The sequence below is a fragment of the Aristolochia californica genome, unplaced genomic scaffold (assembly GCF_029961685.1).
Source record: "Aristolochia californica isolate CCGP_79_NKW_82.1479 unplaced genomic scaffold, dmAriCali1.0.hap1 SCAF_6, whole genome shotgun sequence".
Lineage (NCBI taxonomy): Eukaryota > Viridiplantae > Streptophyta > Magnoliopsida > Piperales > Aristolochiaceae > Aristolochia > Aristolochia californica.
Window position 1 is genome coordinate 3,352,088 of NW_027182257.1, and position 12,328 is coordinate 3,364,415.

Here is a 12,328-nt window from a genome sequence, read left to right on the forward strand (position 1 = left end):
CAACTTAGAGTCCATACTATTCGGTAGTCAAGTCGTAACTCGGCTATATTCTACTTCCTAATCGTTTGTAGTGGGAATAGGTAGATCATCTCGGATAAATTTTGACTTTTCTTTTAGCTTTCAGGTTAAATGGGACAATTTTGGACCACGTTAAGTAGTTTTGACCATTCAGTTTCTCCATAGTGATGACTATGGTATCTTTCCCATCAAAACTTCCAAACTCTCTAATTGGTGTGATTATCTCTCCCATATCAACCATAGATACCAACAAACAAACACACAACAGTCACAATTATCAATTTGAAATACATTGTCAGGCAGTGTGGGCTCTACTTCAATAAAATTAGGGTTTCATGCACAATACTTCAGGTCACGCATAAATAGGCACATCAAGACTCAATAGTATCATTTAACACCCTAAACAGGTCACCAAACTGCATATGTATGCTGACATCACCTATTAAACATATGATGCAAGCTGTAAACACAGGAAGGGACCTTGCACAACTTTCGATTGGGAAAAAATTCCCAAGTTACAACCCTCTTGGGGCACTAATCAAGCATATATATACTTAACAGATGGTAGAAGCCATTAACCTTAGGGATATGACACGAATAAGATGATAAAAAATTAATTTTTACTTCTGATCAACCATAGATTCTGAAATCACTTTCGCGGAGTACTCAGATGTCAAAAAAAAGAAGAGAAGTCTTGTAGGCTCCAAATCAGTATCTTACTACTCTGATGCCATGAAAGAAAGATAAAAATAGAAGAATAGAAGAAGAAAAAAGAAGGAAGATAAAGGGGGTGGAGAGAAGAGAGTACGTCAAAGGGGAATGTGAGGTTAGGTCAGAAAATTTCGACCTCCTCTCCTTTTATTGATAACTTAGTTGGCGTGATCACAAATTACATTCTTGCCCCTACTCAATTAAATCGGCATAACTTCCTAATTACATATCAGAATGACATGTATTTAAAAAAATAGACATCTAACAACTAACCAATCTGATTAATCCTACTGCAGGTTAATACAACACATGCAAAATGACCAAAATGCCCTTACTTGATATTTTAACAGTTTATTTCATAAATGTTTTAGAAAGATATCTCCTTTTTGTCCACAAGCCATTATTTGTCTGGGTGACACCTTTGATGATTATTTGCTATTTTATTATCATGTTTTATGGTTTTTATGTGTTGAAGTGCTGGTTGAGTAAAGCTATTTTATCACTTCGTTTCAGTAGTTTATTTAACGGAGATACTCTGCATCATTACCTAGGTGAAAATTAGTCCATGATTATCTGTTATAAGTTTTCATTTTTGTGATTAATTGCACATACTTTGAGTGTGTCAACATCTGTATAACCTTTCTGCACTTTTTTCTGTTTGAATCAACAGTATGAGCTCTAATATCTGCATTACTGTCTGAAATTTATTATAAATGTCATGGCATGGCATTACAGGATCCGCATGCACTACGGGCATCCTGATGTGTTTGATCGGATCTTTCACATAACACGTGGTGGCATCAGCAAGGCATCTCGTGTAATTAATATTAGTGAGGATATCTATGCTGGTCAGTTTGACAGATGCTGATCTTTTACTCCCATTATTGTCATGTATTCATGAGTTTGACAGCTTGTTATTTAGTATCTTACAATAAAGTCACTGGTGTATCCTTATTGTCTTTTTTTAAAAGCCAACGACCATTAAAAAAATCACTGGTGCATGTTTCTGGCTTTTGAAATCTCTTGACATCTTTCCATTGTATTTGAGAATGAAGACAGTAGGTCTTGATGAAGATTCTCGAATAGTATTTAGGGGCATGGGCCCATCTTTATTTGCGGAATGACAAGATTGCCTTCTGAGGCATTTAAATAGTATAATCTCATAGTATGCATTTATTGGGTATCAACTGGCTATTGTGATCCTTGTTTCAGAAAGATTCTTCTTCATATACTCGTTATCTAATGAATTTGGAATAATACTGCAGGGTTCAATTCCACATTACGGCAGGGCAATATTACTCACCATGAATACATTCAGGTTTCCTTTTGGTATCTTGTTGTGTAGTTCTCTGCAATCATCAAATCTGCTTTGGAGTTCTTAACTTTCTCCTTTTTGTGAAGGTTGGGAAAGGAAGAGATGTTGGCTTGAACCAGATTGCACTTTTTGAAGGGAAAGTGGCTGGTGGTAATGGAGAGCAAGTCCTGAGTAGAGACGTGTACCGTCTGGGTCAACTTTTGGACTTCTTCAGAATGATATCCTTTTTTGTGACAACTGTTGGTTTCTACCTATGCACAATGGTATGCTCCTTCTTTCATTTGAAATTATGTTTCTGTATAGTTTGGAGGATTGTAATATGTACTATTTCTGAGAGAGACTGTAATTGCAGATGACGGTTCTGACAGTGTATGTCTTCTTATATGGAAGGGTCTACTTGGTAAGTCAACACCTTAGCTGTGTTTTTCATTATATTTTTGTATTGAATGTTAATCTTCCTTGCATTATGTACTTGAAGTGTCATTGATAAACTTAATAAGGTGGGCTCTTAATGTGGTTTTTTTTAGAAATAAGTAACTTTTTGTTTTTTGTGTATGTGTTTTGGGTGGGTGGGTTGGGGAAATGGGAAAGTGTTAGTCGTACTTTCACATTTCCTGAGAAGAGACTAGTTGGTGCTAAAAACGATGTGGCAAACCTGGAAAATTGTTAGTTGTACTTTCATATTTACAGGTTAATTCAGAGATTCAATGTGTGGATCCTGGTCTAGAACTTATCAGACTTCAGCAGTAGGGTGCTGGTGTTGTCTGATTGATTATGGACCTCAATACAATCTTGGCTATATGTTATCAAATGGACATGGCCTCTTGTAATATAATGGCAGTTTCCCCCTATTTCGTTCAATAATAGCTGTCCTACAAAAATAATTCCCATGAATTTGCTTCCACTTGCAAGGACAAAACCATGCTTCACAATCGTGGTTGTTCTGTTTTAGCGAAGACGACCCTACTCTGATCCTTGTTTTGTCATGGCATAACCACCATTTTTGCATTGTCCACCTCTATGAAACTGAAAGTAATAATTGTTTCCAGGATCAGGAAAATGATTTGGTCAAGGCTTGAAACTTGTGTCAATTAAGTACTGTTGTTAAGAGCCAAGTACGGCTAATGTTTGCAATACTCTCACATTAGTTTGGTAAAGTTTTAACAACTTCATTAGAGCTTTGATTGGGCCTCTCTATCCTAAGCTCAAATTTTGAGTTGGATGTCTTTCCTTGTGGTATTAAAATTGGTCCATTAGGCTTCCATTGGCAGCTAGGCCTGCTTCTAAATTATCCATGTATTCAGAGCCAAAGTAAAGACTTACATATGAGGGAGTATGTCGAGAATAATCTCACATTGGTTGTGAATTGCTCCACATCATAGCATAAGAATTTTTTTTTTCTGAAATGCCCTAGCATAAGAACTTGGATTGAACCTTTCCACATGAGGTTTGCATTTTTGAGCTAGGTATCTTTCTTCAGCTTAGATATCTATAGATCCAGTTGGTATCAGATTTTGGTTCAGTTATATTATATTATTTTTATTTTCTCTTAATGGTGTGTCCAAGTGTACAACATATACTGGGCCAAAGTTGGGGTCCTAATGGACTACTTGTTTGTTTTCTTTAATGAATTTTTATCTTGCCAACCTTGCAGGCATTTTCCGGACTTGATCAGGGAATTTCAAGAGAAGCAAAAATTTTGGGCAACACTGCTCTAGATGCAGCTCTAAATGCTCAATTCTTGGTCCAGATTGGTGTTTTTACTGCAGTGCCAATGATTATAGGTTTCATTTTGGAACTAGGATTGCTTCAGGTCATTGTTCTCTGCTCTTTATTTGAGATGTTAATTCTTGAATGATGAATTAGGCCTTTCCATATTTTCATTTCAATCTTTTGATGTCCATTTTGATATGGTTTATGTCAGGTGCTGAATGTTTCTATTTTCATTGGTCACTTATCAAGGGATCTCTTTCTCATTGTGTTAAAAAATGATAACCATCCTAGTTTCTTTTTTCTTTCTGTCCTCCTACATTTCGTTTTACTGTTTACTTTTTGTTTATACTTTTTAGTTAACTCCAATTTATCTTATGTTTCAGGCTGTTGTAAGTTTTATTACCATGCAACTTCAGCTATGCTCTGTATTCTTTACATTTTCCTTGGGTACTAGAACACATTATTTTGGACGAACGATCCTCCACGGGGGTGCAAAAGTATGTAATTTCTTCATTCTTTTATTTTCAAACAATCATCTTGGAGATGAGATATATCAATATTGATATCTCAAAAACGATTATCAGTACAAGGCAACTGGTCGAGGTTTTGTTGTTCGTCACATCAAGTTTGCTGAAAACTACAGGCTTTACTCAAGGAGTCATTTTGTCAAGGCGTGAGTAGTATTTTCAGCTACACTTTTTGCTACTTGAATGTGCTTTTTCTAATCAACTAACAGATTTATCATGTGTGCAGGCTTGAGGTGGCACTTCTTCTAATAGTTTATATCGCCTACGGTTATACACGGGGAGGGGCAACTTCATTTATCCTAATTACTATCAGTAGTTGGTTCCTCGTTATCTCATGGCTCTTTGCTCCTTATATCTTCAATCCCTCGGGATTTGAGTGGCAAAAGTAAGTCATTGATGAATTGGTGCATTATTTAAGATTTTTTATACTTGAAGTTTCATTTTGTTCAGATTAACTGACAACAGTGAAGTATTAGTAAACTGCATGATCAGTGATTATCTGCTGGACATCATTCTTTCTTATTTGGTGAATATTTTTCTGTAAAATTAATAGGACTGTGGAGGACTTTGATGATTGGACTGGTTGGCTTCTTTATAAAGGTGGAGTTGGGGTGAAAGGGGAGCATAGCTGGGAATCTTGGTGGGAGGAAGAGCAGGTGCTATTCTTTCCAAAAAAGTAGTCGTATCTATCAAACTTGGATGACTTCCATACCTACCTTTTCTGTTCAATACTTGAAGCATAAAGCTTCTTTTAAATAATTTTTCTGAATTTTATAGTAGTTTGTATTCTTCCATGTCAAGAGGATTTTAGCAACTGAAAATTGTTCTGGGATCTGTATTTAGGTAATGAAGTGGTTATTTTCATTATATCAAGGAGTGCTTCATTCACTTAGTGAAACTGTAATTAAGTGGGGTTATATGGCTATGCAATCTTTTCTGCTATTTGTTATTCTTTTAAATCCTTATTGCTCTTCTTCTTAAGTGAACTTTTCTTTCTCTGTTCTTTTCCTCATTGTTCTTTCTCTTCCAAGTAATCGCACTGACTACAGAATTGTCTTCTTACACTTGCTGTTTTCTTCCAGATGCATATTCAAACACTGCGAGGCCGTCTCTTGGAGACGATCTTGAGCCTGAGATTTTTGATGTTTCAATATGGTATTGTCTACAAATTCCATCTGACAGGGAAAGATACGTCACTTGCGGTAAGTATGTTGGCACTCCATAAATGCTAACACATTGACTTAGAGAAATAGTTCGTAAAGGCAAACACACCCACAGAAAAAAAAGTGTTTGTGAACATAGCTTGCTGTTCACTGTGTTGTTTGGGTTATCAATTAGTGCCACGCTAGGCCAACCATGACGTGCAGTAAGAGTGGAATAGGGGGAAAAACTTCATATAGGAACGGACATCAGTAAGGCAGCAAGAGTGGAAGAGGGGAAAAAACATCTCTTTAGATCCAGTGCCTGTAAGGATTGGAGTGGGGTCTAATTTCCATTATATTTGGATGGCTTCCATGGGACCAGACCTGGCTGAAGCTGGAGCTAGAGGACTCACTTGATCATCCTTTTAGTGGGTCTATTTCTTACTGGATATGCTATAATCCTAATTACTTGACATCTTAAATGGAGATATAATGTTAGATATTCTTTTACTCCTAAAATCAACTGACTATTCATCATTTTCAGATTTATGGATTTTCTTGGATTGTGCTAGTCGGCCTTGTTATAATATTCAAGGTTAGCTTTGAGTTTCTGAGAACTGTTCTTTTTTCTGTACTGCATTCATAATGTGGTTCCTCCATCACCAACAGCTTCTCTTTCTGTATTTGCAGATTTTTACATTTAGCCCTAAGAAGTCCAACTTCCAACTGTGGATGCGATTCATTCAGGGAGTCTTCTCCATAGGAATGCTCACAGCTCTTGTTCTCGTTGTTGCCTTTACAAACCTGTCTGTTCCAGACTTGTTTGCCAGTATTCTGGCATTTGTACCTACAGGATGGACCATTTTATGTGTAAGTGAAAATTTGTCTCTATATGATCATGCACATTAAAATGCTTGGAGAATACAAACAGATGCTATATGTTCTTGCGAGAAACTATACACTGCATCCTTGGTCTCTTGGGTATACAAGCCCCCCTTTATTGGTTGAAGTCCATGGTTTGTGATAGTTGATTGACATTCTGTTGGCATGGATCTTGTTGCTCCTGCCAATAAAGGTTGGCACTTGGTTCTTTTGTGTTACAAGGGAGTTGTATAGCTTGACCAAGTAGCTTAATAATGTTGTGTTAGTTGTTAACTGGTCAAATATGGGGCACAAATTAAGTTACTATAGCTTGGAGGTAAGCATGTTGTAACTGAGCTGAAACTTGTGTTGATTCCTTGGCAGTTGGCTATCACATGGAGAGGATTGATGAGAAGGTTGGGTCTCTGGGATTCTGTGCGGGAGTTTGCACGGTTGTATGATGCTGGAATGGGTATGATCATATTTGCTCCGGTGGCATTCCTGTCATGGTTTCCTTTTATATCTACCTTTCAATCTCGTCTTCTTTTCAACCAAGCTTTCAGCAGAGGGCTGGAGATTTCCATCATCCTTGCTGGCAACAAAGCCAATGTCCAATTATAATATCTACAATGAAACACCTTGTTGGAAATACTTCTATGTTGTACCTTAATCCTGGTAGAAACTAATTTTGTAAATAGTTATTGTACAATTGAGTTAGTATGTATTCTCAGGTGAAAAAAACTACTGCTGTTTGATAATGAGTCCTAGCCTTTTCTGCACATGCTTACTATAATATAATATCTGGGCTTTACTTTTGTATTCTATTTTAAGCTTGAGATATCTTAAAGATTTCAGTGTCAGATTAACAAAGCAAGGGGTAGGCTTCTCTGTTTTGGGAGACGCTTTGCTTATGTAAAAGGTTGAGATGTTTTACTGATACACGAGACGTTCTGGTGAGACACTGGCTCAAAAGAGATCGGAAAACGTGGATTGCGAAGCAGGTACTTGACTTTCAGATACCATTCAACCTTTTGAAGCACCGGCTAGCAGGCACGTTTTGAAAACAAACAGCTCTGTCCAGAATTACTCTTGGACTCTTGCTACCATTTTCTTTCAACATTTGTTAGGTTGGTGCTACATCAGGTATACCAGCTCAGTTAGAATGACTCGTCAGTCCTCGTGATAAAAGAGTTAGAATTCCCTTTCTATATTCAAAATTAAAAGTGATAGCTGAAGTGCTGCTTTTGCTACATTCGATGCATTCCACATGTTTGTAATATTAAGGTTTGACGGTATTATTACTTACATAATATTTCAAGTTTATGTAGGTCAACCTAAGAGGTTGATCTAATAGGAAAAACCAAATGGTGTGAAACATGTGGTCAATCTACAATCTAATTGAGGGAAGAACCACATATGAACTCAGGCACTCTTTTGTATCATCAAATACAAATTGCAAGGAAAAGTCCCGCAGTTTACTCACCGAGGAGACCTAAACATTCGGTGAAAAGTATTCCATGTCTGGCAGCTGAGAGTGTCGAAGTTGAAAACAAAGACGTTGCTGCCAAACTAGGAAAAGTTGCAGTGTTGTTTTTGAAAATAATGGCAGGGCCATAGTTGAAAATTGCTTTATAGCTATAGACGTACAGAATTTTATTTGAAGCCTCCTCTGTCATCATATTTCGGAAGTGGAATTCCCCTCAGCTCCACGTACGCTTGTATGGCCAATTCGCTCGGATTCTTTCTCCAACCAGCCCCGTTGATACGGTTAAATAGAGACGAAAGCCTCTGTGGTGCAATTCATCTCCCCATTGTCCAGCGTCTGTCGGACTCTTCAGGGAATTTTTCATCCAGTAGTCAAGAGTCACTTTGTCGGTTCTCTGTCATCTTCTGATTCCGTTTCGCCACTCGGCCACGTCGGTCGTATTTTTTTTTCTTAACGCTAGCATCTCTGTGCGTCAGAAAAAATATTAGGGTTACTTGCGGCCCGTGAGGCATCAATCCTAACAAGTTACTTGTGGCTAGAGTTCATGAGACTGTCTATTTATGGAGATTCTCCGATTGGAATCAAGAAGACGAGTCTTGAATTGTTCTTTTTCGGATCTTATTTGAAGAAAATAAGAAAAGAGAAAAGGGCTTTGCAGTGATGTGTTGATGATTTTTTAAGAGAGGATTTTTTTTTTTTTTTGGTTTCCGTAACAGATCCCTGGATGAGTAGAACTACTGGTCCCTTGCATTAGGTAACTTATTCATACTTTTTTTTTTAATTTATTTTTGCTTTAAAGGTTCAAATGGTTGTTCATTTCTCATTTCTTTGTTTGGTTTTCAGCCGAGGATTGTGAGTTTCCGGATATCGTAGCGATCTGCTGTTCCTTGATTGCAGTTCTTTTGCAGATAATCTAGCGTACGGTAAATTCTTTTTGCTGAGCTTCAGATTTCACTCTTCCCTTAAAAAAAATGTTGGTGCTTCAGAAGTTATTTGAACGATTCTGCGTGTTTCTAGATTATTCTTTAATCGGCACAAATCATAGTTTTATGTAGCATTGCATCTTTGTAATCGCTATTAGCCAGAGATACTTGAACAATAAAATGTGAGATTGGGTTTTCGAGTTTCCATTTGGGTGTTTTTGCCAACAGCACTTTCGTTGTTTTGTTGTCTGTAGTTTTATGTAAATAATATACAAATTATCTCTATCTGATGCTCCTAACACCATTGTTAGAGATAAAATTAGCCACATCACCATGTTGTATACAACTTAGGAGCATCAGATAGGGAATAACTTGTATATTATTTATATAAGCCACGTTGTTATATCGACATGGTGATGTGGCTTATAATATGCAAATTATCTCTATCTGAGCCTTCTGATGTGGTTTTTTGCATTGTGTATGATTTCGTGCTGTTGTATTTGTTGATCATAGTTGACAAGCTCATTGTACACAAGTCTAGACCTTGCATTGCACATAAGTTTTTAACCCTTCCCAGAAACTTGTGGCCAAATGTCTCATACTTTATGTATTTGTCAGAAAAATGGTATGACCCTTTAGGCTTTAGGTAATATGACATGCTGGATATACCATATGCCCTGTGGCATCATATTGCAAGATCAATGGTGTACATTTATATGACACGTTCAATCACTTCGGTATCAACACTCATTTTCTTAGATCAAACAAAGGCAACAAAGTCACTTTGTTTGATTCTCTAACTAGCTGTTCTGAATGATATAGGACAATGTTATGTAATGTGATGTTTTATGCTACTGGGGGAAATTGTGTAGAGAGTATTAGACTTTTAGCACTTAATTGTTGAGTCGGATCCATTCTGCGCCTGATCAATCATGGGCAAGGGTGCTAGATATATGTTTTCTGTTGTTTTAAGGGTGAGCGTAGTTCAAGAGGGATGGTTGTTAAAATATCTGCACGAAATTATAACTTTAAAAGCATGCTTCATATTCTTCTAACAATTTCTGAATGCAACAGATGGGGGACGTAGCCAAAGATTTGACTGCTGGGACTGTTGGTGGTGCTGCACAGTTGATATGTGGCCATCCCTTTGACACCATCAAAGTCAAACTCCAAAGTCAACCAGCCCCGCTACCGGGGCAACTCCCCAAGTATTCTGGTGCCATAGATGCTGTTAAGCAGACAATTGCAGCAGAAGGCTCCAGGGGCTTGTACAAGGGAATGGGGGCTCCACTTGCTACTGTGGCAGCTTTCAATGCAGTTCTCTTCACTGTGAGGGGGCAAATGGAGGCTTTTTTGAGGTCTGAACCTGGTGCTCCTCTTTCAGTCAACCAGCAGATAGTCTGTGGAGCAGGTGCCGGATTTGCTGTGTCCTTTCTTGCATGTCCTACAGAGTTGATCAAGTGCAGGTCAGTGGTTATTAAGTATATGTTTCTTTTCCAAAATTCAATCCATCATTTAGCTGTTATACTGGAGCCTCCATTGAGGAGAATGGATTCTGGAACCTTTTAGGTACGTTAAAGAGTATTTGTTATCTTGGGAATCTCCTTTTTCAGAAATGAACAAGCAATGCATTACTTGGTTGTCACAACACATTTAAGTGAAACCATGCAAGGGAGATTAAATGGATTATTTAGATCTCACTTTTGAAAAAAAAAAATTCTTTGTCTATTTGACTTTATGGCTGTTATTTGCTACTCGTGGAGGTTCTCAAATCTGAGAGATTGAAAACATGTAGTTGGCACAAGTTCTCTTTCAGTCGTCATTGGTTTTTCCTGTTGTATTAGCTTGCAAGTACTTTGGCATGGTTGGCATAGAAATCTGTTACGCTTGCCAAATTGTCTCTCAGATGCATACCCACAAAATGAGTTCTATATTTCTAAATACTAACTAAGTATTTTTTGTTTTTATTTGCAACAACTCTCCAGGTTACAAGCCCAGAGTGCATTGGCAGGTTCTGGTGCATCTACTGGTGCAGTAAAATATGGAGGTCCAATGGATGTGGCAAAGCATGTGCTCAGATCAGAAGGAGGTGCTAGGGGCTTATTTAAAGGTTTGGTTCCTACCTTGGCACGTGAAGTGCCTGGAAATGCCGCTATGTTTGGTGTGTATGAAGCTCTTAAACAGTACTTGGCTGGGGGCACTGACACTTCAGGGCTTGGGAGGGGTTCTTTAGTTGTAGCTGGAGGCTTGGCTGGGGGGTCGTTTTGGGCTGCAGTTTATCCCACTGATGTCGTGAAGAGTGTGATTCAAGTTGATAACTACAAGAACCCTAAATTCTCGGGTTCCTTAGATGCTTTCAGGAAGATTTTGGCATCAGAGGGGGTGAAAGGCCTTTACAAAGGGTTCGGACCTGCTATGGCTCGCAGTGTTCCAGCAAATGCAGCTTGTTTCTTAGCATATGAGATGACTAGGTCCAGTTTGGGATGAATCTTTAATTTCGTCTTTTATTTTTATTTTTTTAGCTCTGAAGGAAGAGCAAAAGAAAAACTACCATCTGATTGTTTCCTGCTTACAAAGGATTTCTTTAAGCATTGTTCAATTTCCCCTCTTGTTCATGTCTCGAGTAATTTTGCCTGCCATCAGTGATCGTTTTCTCAACTATCAAGAGTTCGAATGTTGGTCACACTTCTAGATAACTTTCTATTTCTCTCCGCTTCCTTTTCATTATAGCTTCACGCATACCATATTCCGAGTTCTAAAGCAAGTATTTTCTTCCTTTTTTGTTGATTTGACATTTAAATTTGCTTCTAAAGAATCAGCATATAAGCTTTTAAGGATTGAAGAGAAGATGAGATGGTGCTATTCCATGCTAAATCAACTCTCTAGAATGGAAGAAACTTCTAAGATTGCAATTCAAATTCAAGTTTGAAAGGAGAACAATAGGTGAGAAGTAAATGTGAGAACGTTCAATAGACTTGTCCTCCCTCCTCCGTCAACTTTCATTTGTCTATTGAAAACAAGTAGTTAATATTTAGAAATGTTTATCCTGATTATAAGTTTCTAATAAATCATAAGTCGAGATCTTATTACTGACCGTCTTTAACACATTGGCTGAAAATTTGTTAAACTTTCTAATTAGTTATTTGTGTAATTTTAAAAAATATAATTTGTGTATCTTACTTTATATCCATATAATATAAAATATATTTTAAAAGAGGGAGGACAACAGATAAGGGGTGGCAGGAAGCCAAATTAGCTCTCAAACTATTTGAGCTCAACTCAATTCAGTTTTTATTTGAGCTTGCCTCGAGGTCAAACTTGAAATAAAGTTAGTAGTTCATGAGCTCTAATTACTTTATTTGGTTGATAATTATTCTTATTTACCTCAAACCTCAAAGACGATCGATCGTTCAACCTTTTTTTGAGTCCCTCAATATCTATTGTTGTTGTTTGTCAATGGAATAAACTCTATTGATATAGATGTTTGCTCTTTCTTTTAGGTCAATTAAACTAGTTATTATATATTAGTATGCTTTATTGCAAAGTCTTGCACTCTTTTGTAATACCAATATCATCTCAATATTCTCTTTATTTATTTTTGTAATTTAATAGATTTTTGTTAGAATTCAATC

The 12,328-nt window shown here is 37.3% G+C and overlaps 2 protein-coding genes across 3 annotated transcripts in view; both read left to right on the plus strand.

The window, feature by feature from the left end:
* LOC137934103 (callose synthase 10) overlaps positions 1-7,109 on the plus strand; it is a 55,699-nt gene extending 48,590 nt beyond the window's left edge. The window contains exons 39-51 of the mRNA XM_068778333.1: positions 1,465-1,577; positions 1,995-2,047; positions 2,131-2,307; positions 2,397-2,444; positions 3,699-3,857; positions 4,141-4,254; positions 4,342-4,430; positions 4,511-4,669; positions 4,838-4,940; positions 5,367-5,486; positions 5,971-6,021; positions 6,117-6,296; positions 6,672-7,109. Of these exons, the coding sequence (XP_068634434.1) occupies positions 1,465-1,577; positions 1,995-2,047; positions 2,131-2,307; positions 2,397-2,444; positions 3,699-3,857; positions 4,141-4,254; positions 4,342-4,430; positions 4,511-4,669; positions 4,838-4,940; positions 5,367-5,486; positions 5,971-6,021; positions 6,117-6,296; positions 6,672-6,908 (1,603 nt within the window). The 3' untranslated portion in view covers positions 6,909-7,109. The remainder of the gene's footprint in view (positions 1-1,464; positions 1,578-1,994; positions 2,048-2,130; positions 2,308-2,396; positions 2,445-3,698; positions 3,858-4,140; positions 4,255-4,341; positions 4,431-4,510; positions 4,670-4,837; positions 4,941-5,366; positions 5,487-5,970; positions 6,022-6,116; positions 6,297-6,671) is intronic.
* Positions 7,110-7,847: 738 nt separating this feature from the next.
* On the plus strand, positions 7,848-11,333 carry LOC137934532 (mitochondrial carnitine/acylcarnitine carrier-like protein). 2 transcript variants are annotated; one of them, XM_068778935.1, is made up of 4 exons: positions 7,848-8,527; positions 8,617-8,691; positions 9,771-10,162; positions 10,682-11,333. In XM_068778935.1, the coding sequence occupies exons 3-4, from the start codon at positions 9,771-9,773 to the stop codon at positions 11,181-11,183; spliced, it is 894 nt and encodes a 297-aa protein (XP_068635036.1). In that variant the 5' UTR covers positions 7,848-8,527; positions 8,617-8,691; the 3' UTR covers positions 11,184-11,333. The 2 variants fall into 2 exon arrangements, with proteins under 2 accessions (XP_068635036.1, XP_068635035.1); XM_068778934.1 differs by having other exon boundaries at positions 7,849-8,527; positions 8,617-8,696.
* The last annotated feature ends 995 nt before the right edge of the window (positions 11,334-12,328 follow it).